General features: G+C 36.6%; 1 protein-coding gene across 1 annotated transcript; it reads right to left on the bottom strand.

Annotated features, from left to right (window-relative positions):
• Window positions 1–3,331: 3,331 nt before the first annotated feature.
• LOC113113751 (cullin-3-B-like) lies at window positions 3,332–16,348 on the bottom strand. The gene is made up of 16 exons (XM_026280217.1): window positions 16,119–16,348; window positions 11,643–11,840; window positions 11,069–11,182; window positions 9,996–10,156; window positions 9,741–9,855; window positions 9,373–9,601; window positions 9,118–9,263; window positions 8,842–9,018; window positions 7,781–7,951; window positions 7,597–7,704; window positions 7,305–7,429; window positions 6,994–7,090; window positions 6,326–6,460; window positions 6,045–6,231; window positions 4,610–4,755; window positions 3,332–4,505 (listed from the first exon to the last, which is right to left on the bottom strand). Exons 1-16 carry the CDS (start codon window positions 16,200–16,202, stop codon window positions 4,374–4,376), a joined length of 2,325 nt encoding a protein of 774 aa, XP_026136002.1. The 5' UTR covers window positions 16,203–16,348; the 3' UTR covers window positions 3,332–4,373.
• Window positions 16,349–17,756: the final 1,408 nt, after the last annotated feature.

The following is a 17,756-nucleotide window of genomic DNA, read 5'->3' as shown; positions in this document are numbered from 1 at the left end:
TGAAAGGGGGTCTGTTTTGATGTTAAGATGTTATGTCTGGCCACAACATGCCAATTAACCCTGTAAAGTCTCACATATGAAGTCACAGTCAGAATTATTTTTTTCTTTAATGGAACAATTTATTGAACCTTATATTGAACCTTTATTTCAAAAAATAAAAAAAAAGAGAAAAAATTTAGCATTTTGTTTTTGTCGAGTATCATATTTGATCAGATTTTGCTCATATAATATTCTCATAATTCCATTCCTGCTCCTCTCTCAAAAGGCTCATACTGTAAATAATAAAACAATTCGGCGTTTAGCTTTGTCAAGCAAAAAACTTCCTGCATGGTGATGGAAATATGTGATATAACTTCCAGATGTTATGTAAAAATTAAATTAACACAACATAACTAACAAACTCCTCATAAAATGGTGATGCTTCCTCTTAAATTGATCATAAACAGCATCCACCTGCGTCATCATTTTTCCGTGAGTATGTTTCCTGTGCCAGGATGAAACCGATGGAAATTCTTAATTTCCTGTGCTGGTAATTGATTTCTCATGCTCACTGTATGATGCATATGATGCTTCATCCACACACATCAAAACAAATAATCATCTTACTACTGGAGCACTGAAAGCAGCATGCACCATTGTCTTCTCGGATCATCTGACTGGTACAGTGAGAGTGTTTAGTAAGACCACAGCTGTGTGTTTTGTTGAGTGGGGTCTCAGTGAACCCCAAGCACAGTCGTGCAGATCAAAGCCTGTGATCTGTAAATCCACCTTCAGGTACCTTTGCTCCTGTGTTGAGAGGATTCAGAATTCATACATCTACTCAGACATAAGTGAATAAGCTGTCACAATAAACCATTTTTCAATCACTTGTAATCCGCTGCTCTCAAGGTGATTTTTAGTAGATGTGTGAAGGCATTTCCCCTCGGGTTCACACAGGTCTAGTTCATCATGTTAACTATGAAAACGATATGTAACAACCACAAAGACCAAAATCTTCATTTTGAACAGTGTATCAAATGTTTTAACATTAAGACCCTAAAAAAGAAATAAATTTGCTTTTATAAATGTGCTTGTGCTATTGTTTGGTTTGATACAGGTATCTTGATATCTACACCAGTGACTTTAGAGGCTTATCAAGGCTGCATTTATTTGATCAAAAATACAGAAACAAAACAGTAATCTTGCAAAATGTTATTACAATATAAAATAATGGTTTCTATTTTAATATCATTTAAAATATAATCTATTTATGTGATTCAAAGCTGAATTTCCATCAGCCTTTACTCCAGTATAAAGTGCCACATGATCCTTAAGAAATATGCTGTATGTAATATGCTGATTTACTATCAGAATTATTAATGCTGGCAACAGTTGTGCTTCTTAAGAAAATTTTGGAAACTGAGGATTCTTTGATGAATAAAAATGTAAAAAGAAAAAAAAGAGCAGAATTTATTAAAAATATCTAACAATATAAATCATAAATTCTTCTTAATTTAACACATCTTTGCTGAATAAAAGTTAAAATTTCTTTCCAAAAAAACAACAACATTTTTTTAATGGCCCCAAACTATTGAACAGTAGTGTACATTGTTCAAAAACTTTTTTATTTTTTTAATAAATGCTTTGCTTTTTATTTTATTTTTTATCAATGAATTCTGAAGGATCATGTGACTGGAGTAATGGCTGCTGACAATTTTAGTTTTTTGATGCCTTGCATCACAGGAATAAATGACATTTTAATGTATATTAAAGTAGGAAAAATGATATTTTATGTAGTAATAATAATAATAATATTGCACAATATAAAAAAAAAAATCCCTGTATATTTATCAAATAAATGCAGGCTTGATGACCATAAGAAACTCCTGTAATAAACATACAAACTCTAATCATTCTGATCCCAAACTTTTGACAGGTAGTGTGTGTGTGTGTATATATATGTATCCTTTCATTGGATAATAAGAATGGGGGGAAATATCATTATGAAATAAAGATTTTTCTCAAATACTAATTTGACACAATTATTGGTACCCCTACAAAATTATTGTGAGTAAAATATCTCTGAAGTATATTCCCAGTCATATTCACAATTTTGAGCACTCTCACATGATTATAAACATGAAATTATCCAGCCATGGCTTCCTGTTTCACAGAAATATAAAGAGGATAGAAAACAAAGCCCAAATTCACTTAATCATCCATCAAAATGATAAAAACCAAAGAATATATTTCTGATGTGCAGCAAAAGATAATTGAGCTTCACAAATGAGTGAAGTGGCTTTATGAAAAGAGCTAGAGCAGTGAACATTCCCATTTCCAACATCAGGACAATAATTAATAATTTCCAATCAACAGAAAATGTTACGAAACTGCCTGAAAGAGGACGCGTGTCTATATCGTCCTAATGCACAGTGAGAAGGAGAGTTCGAGTGGCTAAAGACTCTCCATGGGTCACAGCTGGAGAATTGCAGAAAATAGTTGAGTCTATATTGTCAAACATCACCACATGTTGTTTGGGAGGGTTTCAAGAAAAATTCTCCTAGCTCATCCAAAAACAAACTAAAGCATCTTCAGTTATCATACACAACGGGAACTTCAAATGGGACTGGCTTCTATGATCAGATGAGACTAAAGAATGAGCTTTTTAGCAGCAAACACTCAAGATGAGTTTGGGGAACACAGAGATAAAAAGTACCCCATGTGTACAATGAATTAGACATGGTTCTGGACATCTTGTTTAGATACATGGCATCACAGATTCTATCAAATACCAACAGATAAAAAATCAGTAAGTGACTGACTCTGTTAGAAATATTATAATGGGCCATGTTTGGATCTTCCAACCGTACAATAACCCAAACACAAACCTCAAAAACAACACAAAAATGGGTCATTGAGCACAAAACCAAGCTTCTGCTATAGCCCTTCCAGTCCTCTGACCTGAACCCTACAGAAAATGAGAGGAGTGAACTGAAGAGCAGAAGCTGGGAATCTGAAGGGTCTGGAGTGATTCTGGATGAAGGAATGGTCTCTGATCTCGTCAGGTGTTCTCTAACCTCATCATCATCAAAAAACTAGGAGAACATTTAGAGTTTCAAAAAGCATTGAAAAAAAAAAAAAAAAACGATGACGTTATTTGTGCCCAAAGTGTATAAGAGAAAAACATTTATTTCATAATATATCCCCCCCCCCATTTTAAATTCTTATTATCCAGTGAAAGGATACATTTTTGTATAAAAGATCAAAAGGATTAACAATGCAAATTAACTTTCAATTAATTTTTCACAGCTTTCTTTGATCATATTTACCAAGGGTGACAATATTTTTGGCCATGACTGTTTGTGTGTGTATATATAAATATGAAAAGGCAGTAGGTAGATTATGGAACTGGGATTTCAATTAATCAAACAATTATCTTGATAACCTGATAATATAATCTAAAAATGTGATCTGATCAGTTTGCCGACATACTGGTCTATGACGTATACACCGTTGATACAGAAGGAAATCAAGGCTGTGGATTTTGCTTCCCGCTGCCTTCGTTTTTTGGCTAACTTTTATTTCATGAGGAAGTATCGGTGAAATGGGCTCATCTGCTCTCTCCATTTCTGAAAACAATTTGATTCTGTTTGGACCAGGGCCACACATAATTCAAGGTTGGCAGTAATGGCGTTTTAGAGTTTTAATAGCAGGAAATTGGAGATGGTGATGTAGCGTCTAATTCTCCCAGTCATTTGGCTGCTTTTTATTTCACGTGCCTCGGGAGACGCGGTCAGCGGGGACAGTGAGGAACATTTGTATTTGTTTAATAAACCAGGAATGAAATTACATTGACATGTTGAGCATCCGCACCATCTCTGTGCCTTGACGTTACTATGGAAACCACAATGGCTTCTACAAAAAAGCAGCAAATGGTTCAATATCAATGTTTTTTTTTTTTTTTCTTATTTCCGTAGCCACATTTTTGTCTGTTTTGTTAAGGGTTTTAATAATTCTGTCTTTTCCACAGTATTTAAAAACAAAAAAAAAACAACATGTGCAGTGCATTCACATTTTCCCAAGGGATTCTTTTCATTTCGATCTCTACGAGGGTAAAACGGTGAAGAGACTGAAGCTGGATCCATTCAAGAGTGGGAGTGGTCTAATTAAAAATAATCTAGAACACAATTATGGATTTCTTATTTTGCTTCCTGATTATTTTCCCGATTGTGTGGTTTATATTTCTTGGTTTGCTTTTAAATAAAGTCCGCTACCCAGAGTTCATCTTTTGTTTAAAAGGAACTTCCCAGTCCATGCGAAAAGCAGTCCAGAATCTTTTTATTTTTTCTGTCTTTGTGTGGCTCGCTCATCTCCTTGTGCAGCCATGTGCTCCACTATGCCACGTACGTGTAGACCTTACGATCCTCTGGTGTCCGGGCCAAATATTCTCTTTCTATAAGTCCTTCAATGCGTTTTTTAATGACCACGGGGCTCGGCAGGAAGCGTGCCTTCAGCTGCTGGGTCACCTGACGGGACACAACCAAACAGGCCATTAGAAATGTGCAGGTACTTTTTTTGAAATTCATAAAAAAAGTAAAAACTCAAAACTAGGAAAAGAACACACGCTCACCTCTGCTACCAGTACGTTGTGTTGCATCTTCTTCCTGGACTTCATGATGCGTACAATGGCAGCCTCAATTTCATGTTTCCTGTCATCGTCTACTTTCTGCCGCGTCTCCTTGCGCTCTGGGTCTGACTCGCCTTGCTTAGCAGCAACTGCAGGAGACAGATTTTGTAAAACACTTTTCGAAATAAAACAAAATCTACATTTCGATCACTTCAGATTGCAAAAGTACTCTCAATATCAAAGCTTGATTCAACTAACATTTTATTAAAAAATCATCCTAATTGACCTATAAAATAAATAAATAAATAAATAAATAAATATACACTACAGGGTCGTTGAATGCTTGAATCTGATTGGCAGAGGAACGTTCTGAGGTGTGCAATTATTTTCTGGGAAACGCACGGCGAACGTAGTTCCAGGCAGCTCTCTTGACCACATTACAGTTCCATATCACTTCGCATAGTTAAAAGTAATAACGGTCACGCAGTTCGCACAAAACGGTGTTGTCGGCGCTCCCCTGACGATTTTATCAGTTTGACATAGTGTAGCAACTTAAAGGCTACACATGACATTTCTCACTAGCGATGTAATAACAGCGCTGTTTACAGACACTGCAACAGAAGAGCGTTTAGAGACGCACAGAGGTACGTAAGAGAGAGAGAGCTTGTGTGAATTAGGCTAACGTACCGTACGTTAGCCTAATTCACACAAGCTCTTTCTCTTTCTCTCTCTCTCTTTGTGTGTCTCTGTCGCTCTGATTCGCTTTCTAATAACTTAATTTATAACTGCATTTGAATGCTATCAACGGCTCAAGCCTCTGTTACCAGCTTTAAAACGACGTTTTGGTACTAGCAAAAGAGGAATTGGATGAGAAGCGGAAGAAATAGTCCTACTCACAATAGCGATTTAAGTACAAAAGCCGGACGAATCCCTTTACATAAATCATCGGATCGATGTCTTGAGGGGTGGTAACCGTATTATAAGCAGAATAATTATTCCTTACACACACACACACACACACACACATATATATATGTGTGTGTGTGTGTGTGTGTGTGTTATCATAGGCAACTATTTATTAAATAAAAATTTACAAATTTTGTGTGCAAAAAAAACTAAAACTGAAAACTAAAACTGAAGCAAAAGCACAACTCAAACTTTTTTTTAACTAAAATTAAAGTTAAACATTTTATCAATAAAAGCTAATTTAATAAGTACTATAATCACAAATTAAAAAACTGAAGTATTAAATGTACTAAAAAATAAATGCATGTACATGCAAAAAAGGTATATTAGTTTCTCTGCTTTCAGGTTTTAACTAACATATAGTTGACTGTAAAGCTTACAAAAAGTCCAGTGTTGTACTGATTTCTTTCTGTGATCACTATGTCAACCATTCATACTGAGTCAACAGCGCCTCCTTGTGGCAGCACAATACCTGTTTGTATTTTAACTCTGTGCAATTTGGAGGTAAACTGGTCGTTGACTGTAAACATGTGGCCGCTCTCGATCTCTTTACTCTTGGGCTCTTTCGTGAGAACTCTCTGGGTGGGTTTCCCGCAGGCTAGAGACTGCAGGCCCCGGACCAGCTCACGCTCCGGGATGTCTGTCTCCTGCTGGATCTCCTATAGGGTTAAAGAAGGGTCAACATGGGTGAAGGTTAAACTGATTGGATAAGCAGTGCGTTTAGATCAGGAACAGGTGGATAGGAGGTTTTACCTCAAAGGTAAACTTGTCTCTGTTGTTGAAGAGCATGAGGATGGTCATCTGAAAGGTGGACACCTGCAGAATGTGCTTCCGTGTGTTTGAGCCTGTTAGTAAAGCCCCGCCGACACCAACATCTGAGCCATCCTCCTTAAGAAAGAGAGAGAGAGAGATGGTCATTAAACCATTTATTTAATCAATAATTGCAACCATTACAAAAAAACCAACGTGTGAGAAAGATTCCAATGACAAGAAATCGTTCAGTCGTCAGTAAAAGAAAAAAATGCTGTGTTAAGCAACAAAATCACAGCCAATCAGAAGAACACATTTGATGTTTAATATGCTGTTAAATGGAGATGGATTTTAACCAATAATATTCCACTGTGGGTGGAGCTACTCAGCACAACAGGAAACTAAGTAAATGATAATAAGTCATGTCACCAATCTTGTCACAGTCATGGCTATATATATATATATATATATATATATATATATATATATATATATATATATATATACACACAGATTTTATTATATAATGTTATTGTAATATATTACATTAGTTATGATACGTTGTAATTGGCCATTAAATGTACAACTGTCATGAAATGCAATATCTATAAAATATATTTATATATAATATATTTTTATATTATTTTATAATATGTTATGCATGTCTGTACCTTCTTGATGGCGCCGTAGAATGTGGCGTTGAGGTCTGCAGAACCCATGTGGTGCTGGAGTGTGAGTTGCCTGCCGCTGTGCTTAGCCAAATAAAACCTGCAGAGAGTAGAACTCGCATGAAACCAAGCTACAAGTGGAGAAACATCTGACATACAGACAGATTTTATGAGGGTTTAAAGTATGTCAAGCTGAGATTACCGGCTTCTTCTGATTCTGTACCTTGACACTTTTACTAATACAAAATTATAAATCCTATAAAACTCAAAACTGAAAAGAGAACAAAATCTGATCATTTAGAGGCGAGACGTACCTTCTGAAGACCTCAAAAGCATGGCGTGGAGAGGGTGGGATGTTGCATTTTGGCGTGGCTGACTGCGTGGGCCAGTAACCTGTGGTCAGAACTCTCACTGTGAGATCAACACCACAGAGGGACCCCTGCAACATCAAGACAAACCACACAGTTCTACATTTGCATAGTTTCAATGTTCTTTTTCTTTAAATGTGGACTTGGAGTGAATAGGCCCTTAGGATGCAGTAATTATATTTAGCTTATGTTAACAACAGCATAAGTCAAAGCGGAATGTGTGTGTGAGCATATGCACCTGTGATGTCTGCAGGTGGTGGCGGAATTCATCCATAGTGGTATTAGAGATGCTCATATCCCTAAACATGCCCTCCAGTTTAGAGGTGAACTGACAACCACACTCCGTCTGAGAGAGAATCAGATTAGACACAGTGGAATACAGGAATACAGTGAATGAGAATAACGAAGGATATAACGTTCACCTTTAGTTTGGAGATCATATTCTTCTCCGAGTCATCGGAAACGCTCTTATTGGTTAAGAGTCTTCTGGCCAGGTGCTGTTTGTAGTAACGCTCAAACACGTCCTTCTCCTGCATGAACCTGAACAGTACCATGGCTTTATCCAAGATAGACTCCACCTCCTGTTCTGTCAGCTAAACACAAACACAATTATCAGGAAACAATTAAGAGATTAGTAATAACTTTGTTTCTGTATTATTTATATACTATAACAACACTTATGGTAACTTTACAATAACGTCCCATTAGTTAGTGTTAGTTAATGCATTAGTTAATGCATTAACTAACAATGATCAACATTTGTTACAGTATTTATTTGTCTTTTTTTTAACATTAGTTAATTTAAGAACAACTGTTTATTAGGTCACGTAAGCTCAGGTACATTAAGTAATATTAAAATATACAACCTTTGATTTAATAATGCATTAGTAGATAGATGTAGAAGTATTTTTTATTGTTAGATCAGGTTAACTAATATTAACAAATGTAATTCTATCACCGTATTTATTATTATTTTAATTAGCTTTTATTTTCAAATTTTTTCAAAGTTCAAAGAATTATGTTGTGTGCTTCTGTCATTTTAATTTACTTATTTTTTTTTGCAAATACTTCCATTTAGCTTTAATTTTCTTATTTCGGTTTCAGTTTTAGTAATTTTAGAACTTTAACATAACCTTCATTTTATTTCATTAGTTACCGAGGCAATATTTTCAATTTTCATTTAAGTAATGTTTAGATTTTATTTCAGCTTTATTTAAATGAATATTTTAATAGTTTTAGTTAACTACATGGTGTTGTTTGTTCATGTGGATGTACATTCATCCATCAATCCATATCTATAACATATAACAACTGAAATGCATGACAGTTCTTTCACTTTCACTGGACAGAAGTGGATAAAATTGTCCATGGAGCAAAATGGTGCTTTTTTTTTTTTTATGTCTTCAAAATTGAACCAAATATATTGACCAAGTTTGTAGGCAGAGTTTTCATTAAGCTAAAGGTGGTAAAGCTCCTCTCTTACCCCCTTCACTCCTTTCTTGAGTTTGTCGTCGATGAAGAGCGAGAGGTACTCGGGTGAGCGGGAATTGAGGTTGAGGAAATACTCAAAGTCTCCAGCGATAGTCTGTTTGAAGAGCCTGTCGTTGTTGAAGGACTCCTGCAGGAACCGGTCGAAGCGTGACTTCAAGTCCAACAAACCCTAAATGATTCAGATGAGAAAAAGAGCACCCTCACCAATTATTACAAACCGAAAGACTGTTGAGGATGTTATATGTACACATTTCCACTAAATGTGTACCTGGATGTAGTCAACTGGGTTCTTGCCCTCTCCTTCCTCTGACACCAGCGCTTTACCCTGTTCTCTGAGGTACCAGCTCATGCACTCACACATCGTCTTCAGCCCGTTAGGAACCCGACCGAACAACTTATACATGCACGCCAGGTCTGAGAGAGAAAGTGAGAAAAGATGAGAGCAACTGAATGAAATACGAACCAAGAGAGAAAAAATAGAGAGCTAGGCATAGATCGCAGATTAAAACAAACAGCTGCTCACCTTCTGTCTTTCCATTCTTGAGCATGTGGACCAGTCCCGAGTTCTCCATCTCCACGATGGTCTTCATGTGTTTGGAGATGAGCTCTCGCTCTACCACCTTCACAATGGGCTCCTCTGTCGATTTATCCAGGCAGTGCATCACTCGTTCAATCTCTTCGTTTATCCGAGCCTCAACTTTCTTGATGTAGACGCTGGCGCTGTTCTCCGCCAAGAACTTCTGACTTTCCATCTGCAGAGATACACACAAACACTTAAATAAAGATAGCATTCCTACCAATGGTCAACACAGCCAGTCAAACATAATATAATATAATAATAATTATAATGATACGCAAAGAGAGTAAAAGCAGTATAAAAGCAGTACCCACCTGGAAGAACTCAGCAGACATGTCTAAAAATGGGATTTCAAAATCCTCCTCATAGACGGACCGACCTTCTAAGCCCAAAACCATCAGCATCTGACATGCATTCCTGATGGCCCCTCTGCCATAAAACATGAGAGCACAAACAAGATAAAAACCCATTCCTCTACAACTGTGTACGAGTCAATAGACTGACAGCTGAAAGCTTTAATTCTTTAACTGAAGCACTGTAAAGAGAGACAGAATGACAGAAGAACACACCTGTCCACCACCTCTCCTCTACGTTCTCGAGCGATCATGTCCAGTAGAGTTTGTCGGAGATGATCTCTGATGCAGCCATACCGCACAACCTGATCTCTGAAGATGATCAAGCCGAGATTGTAAACGTTCTCCACGTTATTCTGCTGAACATACACACGATCCTAGACAGAGAGCGAGAAAGAAAGCATTCACGCAGGTTCAACTCCAGGCTTTGTAGTGTCCCAGATGGGGATGCACCAAAATGAAAATTCTGGGCCAAAACCAAAAGTTCTGGATGCACTTTAATAATTAGTTTTTTTATGAAAAGAAAAGACTTAATTTGACCCAATCTTAATGATCTGGAATTTAAAAAATATAAAACAAGAATAAAATACAAGCCACACTTTTACTGAAAGTAAAACAATAAAATTGGACAGAAAATATATTTATTCTGAATATCAATATATAATTTGTATTCAGTTCTATGCAACAGAATCAGATTTTTTTTTAGTCATACAGAGCTATTATTCTCAGAGCATGTGAGCAGAGCATAGTGTCATTTTACCAATGTTGCCCAGCACAGAAGCACTATTGCAAAAAAATTATTTTCTTAGCTGAAAAATGTAGGTGCATCCCTAGTCCCAATTCCTTTTCCCAGTCTTTCTGATTTCCACAAATATTTTCATGATGTGACAAGTTCAATATTTTTTTACATTTTATTCTAAGACATAAAATACATCAATAATACTTGTGATCTTTCAATGATGGTGACTTATTTAGTGATGTGACTGGTGTACTTCATTTATAGCCTACGTTTAGCTCTTTACCTCTGGCGACTGTATTTAGGCTTCAACAATCAGAAATGTCACGTTTACTTATTATCATGAACACAATGTGCAAGAATCATAAACTTTCTTTGGTCACAGAGCTTATTTTCTGCGATAATCCAAATCATGTTGGGTTTTTGTTTTTTGAGTGATGCTAACTTCCGATTGTGTGATCCATGAGTCCCTCCCTGAACCTGCTTAAAGACAGACATCAGAACATCTGTTACACAAGTTAAAACCTGCCAAAAAAAATTCTAAACAACTTACCATGTACATCAAAATGTCTCTAATCATGACCATGGCAGTCTGATGATCATTCCATGCTTGATTTAACGTCTGCAGGAAATTGTTATTTAAAGAGTGAAGCACGTCTTCACGCACCTGAAGACAGAGAAGAAAAAAAAAATCAAAGCTGCTATGAGAGCAGCTGAAGCACATGGGTTTCATCCACCTGAGTGTACAATGACAAACTCCACTGGGACAGGCAGGTTTCTGCCATCTGCTTCATCTCCAGAACTGACATCATTAACAGCCAGCACCAGAGATAAAACCCCAGGGTCTTCATTAAGCTTTGTATAAATATATCTGTAGTGAAGATGTGAGACAGTGAGTCTCCTCAAATCAATCTGTTCAATTTCAATTCTCATCACATGCCATCAAATTCATTTTAAGCTGTAAGCTGTGGTGAAATCACTGTAATGTCGTCTCTTGTGGCTTACTGCTTATTTAACTTCATTTAACTTCAGCAACTAAAGATTGTGATACTTCATAGCACTCAAAGCTGAATCCAGATCTCTAGGACCTCATGTGTTTTCTCTTAGAGCGAGACAGGAGCTCATACTTTGTTGATGAGGTGTTCGGTGACCACTTCTCTGAGGCCCGTGTAGAGCTTCTCCCCATGTTTGTGAAGCACCATGGTGTAGGCGTTCCTGTAGAGCTCCTCAAAGCTCAGCCCACTGTTGTTCTTCCGCTGGATCTCCTGGATGGCGTTCTTCAGAAGATCCCAGATGTTATTCACATACTTCTCATCCATGGTCATCTACAAAAAGAAACAAACCAGCAAATAAATAAAACACAGAAACGATTGTGACAATTAGATAAAATCATTTTAGAAGGGATGCGTCTTATCAGCACTGACCAATACTGAATAAATGATCAGCATCATTCTAATTGGACAAAGATTGGTTTAATAAAACAGTGTGTATTTTCCAATTAAAGTTGCATTCTCTTTCTGATTGGAAGTACTAAAAAGTTATTGCATATCTTTCATATTATTACACAAGCATATTATAATGCCAAGTTATGATTTTAAATTTACATATTAAAGTCAAAACAGAAATAATACACTTACATATAGCACAAGATCTGCTGTAAACTACCAGTAAATGTTTCTGATTATGCTCAGCCTAAGTCTGCATTTATCAAAAAATGCAGTAAATACAGTTACACTGTGAAATATTCTAATGTAAAAAAATTCAATGTGAATACATTTTGAAATGCAAATGTTATTCCTGTGATGAATATATATACATATATATTTCTTTTTTTATTATTATTATTGTTGGTAACAAACATTTGTGGAAACCTTGAGACATTTTTAATGGATAGAAAGTTTAAAAGAACAGCATTTATTTGAAATTGAAATCTTTTGCTAAACCATAGATTTCTTTATTGCCACTTTTGATCAATTTAATGCATCCCTGCTGAAAAACTATATATTATTAAAAAAAAAATTTTTTTAATTCATACTGACCTCAAACTTTTGAACTATATCGTATATATCAGCTCAAGTTTTTAGACTCTGAGACTCACTTTGCTCTCTGCACACATCACAACTACAACAAATCACATAAAAGGAGACCAAACTGACTATTCAGCACAGGAAACCGTAGGCCGCTTTCTGGGCTTTTTAAAAGTCAAACATCTTTCTTACAACATTCTAATGTGCATTTAGTGTGCCAACACGACTGCAGGTCACTTACTTATATACTCAACCCTTGACACTGGGCCAACAAAATTCATTTTCCTTCACGATCAAATCTACAGGCCAGCTCCAGAGCTCCTGATAGCTTCCAATGACTCAGCAGAGCTAATCTCACAAAGAACCATTCTAATGGCTAATCATATGTGTGAATTACATTTTTAAACAGCAGTGAGTAATTATGCAAGTCAAAACAACACTTCACTCATGCTAATTATAATGCTTGACACGGTGTTAGTAATACAACTCCTGTGATAGATTCAGATGCCTCGCTCTCACCCATCTGTCTCTCTACTAAGACTAAAGACAGACAGGTTCTGAGACTCATTGATCTGTGTAGACTAGTCTATGGATTAAGGAAATTAATGTGGGTGAAATCTTTACAAGTGGGTGTGAGTGTGAATGTCCACCTCTTACAACATTTTGCTAAAAGGCTACCTGAATCACACTTGGTTTGGCAATCGTTGGATTCTGAAGAAGAGAGTTGCACTTTCGAAAAAGTTAAGCTAATGCAAAGAAGAACCAGTTTTTCCATGAACAGGAATCCCTGAAGCAAAACGTGTGTATGTTAGTCAAGCAAGTAGGCAGGCCTAGGTTTCCAAGCTGGGTTTCTGTAGGATCAGGTCATGTCGATACAAAGCCCTGATGAAGAAAGTCCAGAGAGTCTTTGAAGAGTAAAACATACATTACCTAAAACCGTAAACCCAGATCATTTTACTGCATTGTCAAACAGTATTCGTAAATTTGCCAGACACACTTACCCAAAGTGACTTTGTTTACATTCAAAGTGTACATTTTATCAGCTCATACATTCACTGTGAATTGAACCCATGCTCTGCTATTCAAGCTAAAGGAATGCTAAAAGCCCTTATATTTTTTTTTATAAAACGATTCCTAAACTTCAGTTAAAAAACAAGTTAGAAGACTATCAACACTACACCTCAAAAGTTGGAGGTTGGTATTTTTTTAATGTAAAAAAAGAAAAAGAAAAAAAAGTATCTTATGGTCACCAAGGCGGCATTTTATAACAAAAATACAGTAAAAACAGTAATATTATGAAATATTATTACCATTTAAAATAATAACATTTATATTTATTCCTGTTTGCAAAGCTGAATTATCAGCAGCCATTACTCCATTCTTCAGTGTAGGAAATTATTTGAATACGCTGATTTGGCGCAAGAAACTACTTAATACTTTTGTGCGAACCATGGATCTTTTTTTTTTCTTCAAGATTTAAGAATAGAACGTTGAAAAAAACAGCATTTATTTGAAATTAAATCTTTTGTAACATTATAAATGTCACTTTTGAACAATTTATGACACCTTTGCTTAATAAAAGTATCAATTTCTTTACATTTTGAATGGTAGTGTGTGCAAACTATCAAACACATTTGCACATTTCTATAAAATGATGAATTCTGGAACAGTGAACCCAATGGTACCGAAGGGCTTGAAGATTAATTAAAGTCAGATCACAAAATTACAGGTGACTATCTGCAGTAACAGGACTCAATGTTACGCTGAGTTTTGGAGGTCATACAAAGCAAGAACAATCAGAAGAATCATAACTCAATTCAGACCTAACCATTCTGACAAAAATATGTCCATGACACCATGACCTTTAACAAGGAACTGCATGTTCAAGTTTCAAGGAACAATGAAAAGCTAAAAAGAAACTTGACAAATCATTTGATTGCAGAAGAGAGCTGAGAGAATGTGGAGTGTATCGGGTTAGAATACAGGCCACATATTGAAGGGTTATACTATGATGACAAAGTAAAGGCAGCTGTGAGATTTCTAATGAATTCCTCTGACAGGGTAGGACACATGCAACCCAACAAGTAGCCTAAACGCAGCTTCTGAAGAAGATCTTATCTGAACCAAAATGCCATTACTGCGGACATGCTGATCGGTGTCAGGGGGTTTCCAGACCTTCAAGAGAAGAATATTTCCGATGCACAAACAGAAAACAACTGCATGGAAAAATGTTCACTTCTCTGCATATTATCAAGTAATTCTGACCTATTTCATTCCATCAGAGCATCACCAACACACTGACAGTCCTGCAATGCACATCATTTGTTCTGAGCGGAGCTAATAAATGAACAGAAAATTGCAGAATATTGCAGAGAGAGGCACGTCATACTGATGCAAAGTGTGCTGCAGTGACTGTGAAAGACAAAAACACAGCTGCTGAGGACATCAATCATCAGTGTGACTAACAAACAACTAACTACACCTGAGACTTTCCAAATGGGGTCCGGTGAACACCAGGGGGCTAAAAAAGAGTGCTAAGAGGTTCTTAAAAATAAACAAATAAAAATACTGAAATAAAATGTAAAAATTTATTAAAATTAATGAATAAAAAATTTATGTGCATACAGTACAGCTGATGGGAACTATTAACTTCCATTGTAGGAAAAAATAATAATATAATAACATTTTTCAAAATATCTTATTTTGTGTTCAACAGAGGAAAGAGACTCATACAGGTTTGGAATAAGTGGAGGGTGTAAATTATGACAGAATTTCCATTCTGAAAGTGAACTAATCCTTTTAAAAAATTTCCATAATATAACTGTCTTTATACATAAAAAAATATAGCTGCCTTTCAAATTTTAGAAAGGGACCCCTCATACCAGGATGATAATAGTAGGGGTCCTTAGCATCTAAAAGACTGGTCTTATCTACACAACATCAGCCTGAGCCTCAATAAACAGCAGCACCAACCAATGACAAGACACTAAATTAACCAGACAACAAAACCATAACAATCAGTTTAGTAATATATACACACAGCATCAGTGAAAATAAAAAAAATAAAAAATAAATCAATCAACACCACAAACAACAACCAGTCACAGCAAAACACACAACATCAAACCTTTGAGTGGCAACAAAACAGCAACGGGCCACCCTGACAACCCAAGACCCAAAACCAGATCAAAACACTGAAAGAAAACAAGCAGATCAAAAGGAAAGACTTCATGATCTCTGATGGATCTACGGTTCTGTACATATCTACAGTTTTATGGTGAAAACATAAAGACTCTGTACGAGAGAATCATTGAGTTTTTAACAATTTTTTACATTGGCTGTTTGAATACTTAAAATCGCATATATCTCTAATAACTGACACATATCAACATCTTCAAAACCCTGACGCTAATATTATCATGATTTGACGCATTTTATATTCCGTAGACTCTACAAATCTCTAAAACCCAACCTCAAAACACGTAAACCAGCTGTGGCCTGCTGCTCTGACCGATCCCCGGCCCTCGAGTTCTCCCCGCGACCGCCCGAGGCCCGCTCGTCTCGGCTGATACTCACGGGGAAAGCGCGGATCCGCATTTTGGTGTCCTTCTTGGTGCCGGGTTTGAGGCTGGACATGTTTGGGTTAGGGAGCGATGCCATCAACAGACGTTAGGGTGGGTGTGCTGAGGGGAAACACGGACAAATATCGCCCTCTTTCCCCCCCAGGTTTGAGTCCTTGTAGCTTACTCTCTCCCTCTATCTCTACAGCGATGGCGGACGACTGGATGACATCTCGCGAGAGTGATGAATGTGCTAACAGGAATGCATCCAATATCGCGAGAAAAAGGGCCAGCTGGGGCTGACATGTGGTAAACAGCAGTCTGGCGCTCAAGAAATAACAGCTTTCATGGATTCACCGGTATCGTAGTTTAAAACAATATCATAAAAATGTGATAATGACATCTAACTCCATTTGTATGTTATGGCAGTATTTCTTAGATGTAGTTTCCTAATATTACTATATCTAGGATTATTTGTATTTAACCTTTATATTTAGTCATTTAGCAGACGGTTTTATCGATAGCTTCTTACAAATGAGGAAATTTTACATCAATTTACTGTTAGGTTATTGTCGACATTAACGGGAGATTCCTTGTTTTGAATCAGAGGTAATATAGAAAAAAAGTAGCATATAGATTTACAGAAGAAATAAAGTGGCCAAACATTTTTTTTGGACACTTTCTTAAGCATCACTTGCATTATAGCTATTAGCTGAATATTAAACAAAGTTGCCTTTAATTTAATGAAATGTAGCACAAACACATTTTGCAAATAATATTTGATAACACAATTATGCCAAATTTACACGGCAAAGGTGAAACAGAAGCAGTTCTGAAGTGGCATTTAGGTTGTCTTTACACAGACTGTCTAATACTGCTCAGAAGTGTCTTAAATGCATTTGCAATTGTATACTTTGATACTTAGGCTGAGGTGGTACACAACACCCAATAGGAACATTGTACAAAGTTAAATTATTCTTGAGAAATGTTTATATAAAATGGATAATAAAGAACAAACCTGTGAAGTATAGTACAAAGTAAAACAAACAATCTTCACCCTGCAGGTCTTTTCCGCACCATCTGTGTGTTTGGACATGGATACAGACGTAGACAGCTGGATTGTGAGTAGTGAATTGAAGTGCTGTAGTGCTGTAGTGCTGGACCGAATCCATAGGTACAGTATGTTCTGGGTGCTTATGCAGTTCAGTCCATGTGTGGGAAAAATTATACAATTATAAAAACCCTGTTAATTGACTGTGATTGTAGTGATCCCCCTGCTGTTTTTGCCTTGTTTTCTTTTAAAGCTAGTAATAATTCTGTTTTCGGTTGAGGTGTTAATGAGCCCAGTAGGGGGTGTTCATTCTGTGATCTGCATGGATTTTCATGTCCCAGTATATTAATTAAAACACTTTATTGTGAGAAGGCAACGTCCTTTAGATGAGACATTAAAGCGAGGTTGCTGCGGTCAGTAAAAATCCCAAGGTGTCTCTTGAAAAGAGTGGCCAGATTTACCTGCTGGCAAGCACAGCTTTCTAAACATTGGCTCCTGTCCACTAATAGCTGGTGTGTGGTGGGCTTTCTGGTGCATTATGACTGCATCTGGTGCATTGGAAGGATCTGATCCCACAATGCTCTGTTTAGGAAACAAAGGTGA

This window comes from Carassius auratus, chromosome 2 (genome assembly GCF_003368295.1).
Source record: "Carassius auratus strain Wakin chromosome 2, ASM336829v1, whole genome shotgun sequence".
Taxonomy (NCBI): Eukaryota; Metazoa; Chordata; class Actinopteri; order Cypriniformes; family Cyprinidae; genus Carassius; species Carassius auratus.
Note: the sequence above shows the minus strand (reverse complement) of the source record. Positions and strands in the feature narration are given on the sequence as shown.

Excerpts from the sequence above, each read along its gene's own strand:
- LOC113113751 (XM_026280217.1), bottom strand. The coding sequence starts at position 16,202 with ATGGCATCGCTCCCTAACCCAAACATGTCCAGCCTCAAACCCGGCACC. Across the intron at positions 11,183-11,642 it reads CCGAACACCTCATCAACAAA|GTGCGTGAAGACGTGCTTCA; the intron begins GTATGAGCTCCT and ends CTCTGTCTTCAG. Across the intron at positions 9,602-9,740 it reads TGTCTGCTGAGTTCTTCCAG|ATGGAAAGTCAGAAGTTCTT; the intron begins GTGGGTACTGCT and ends GTATCTCTGCAG.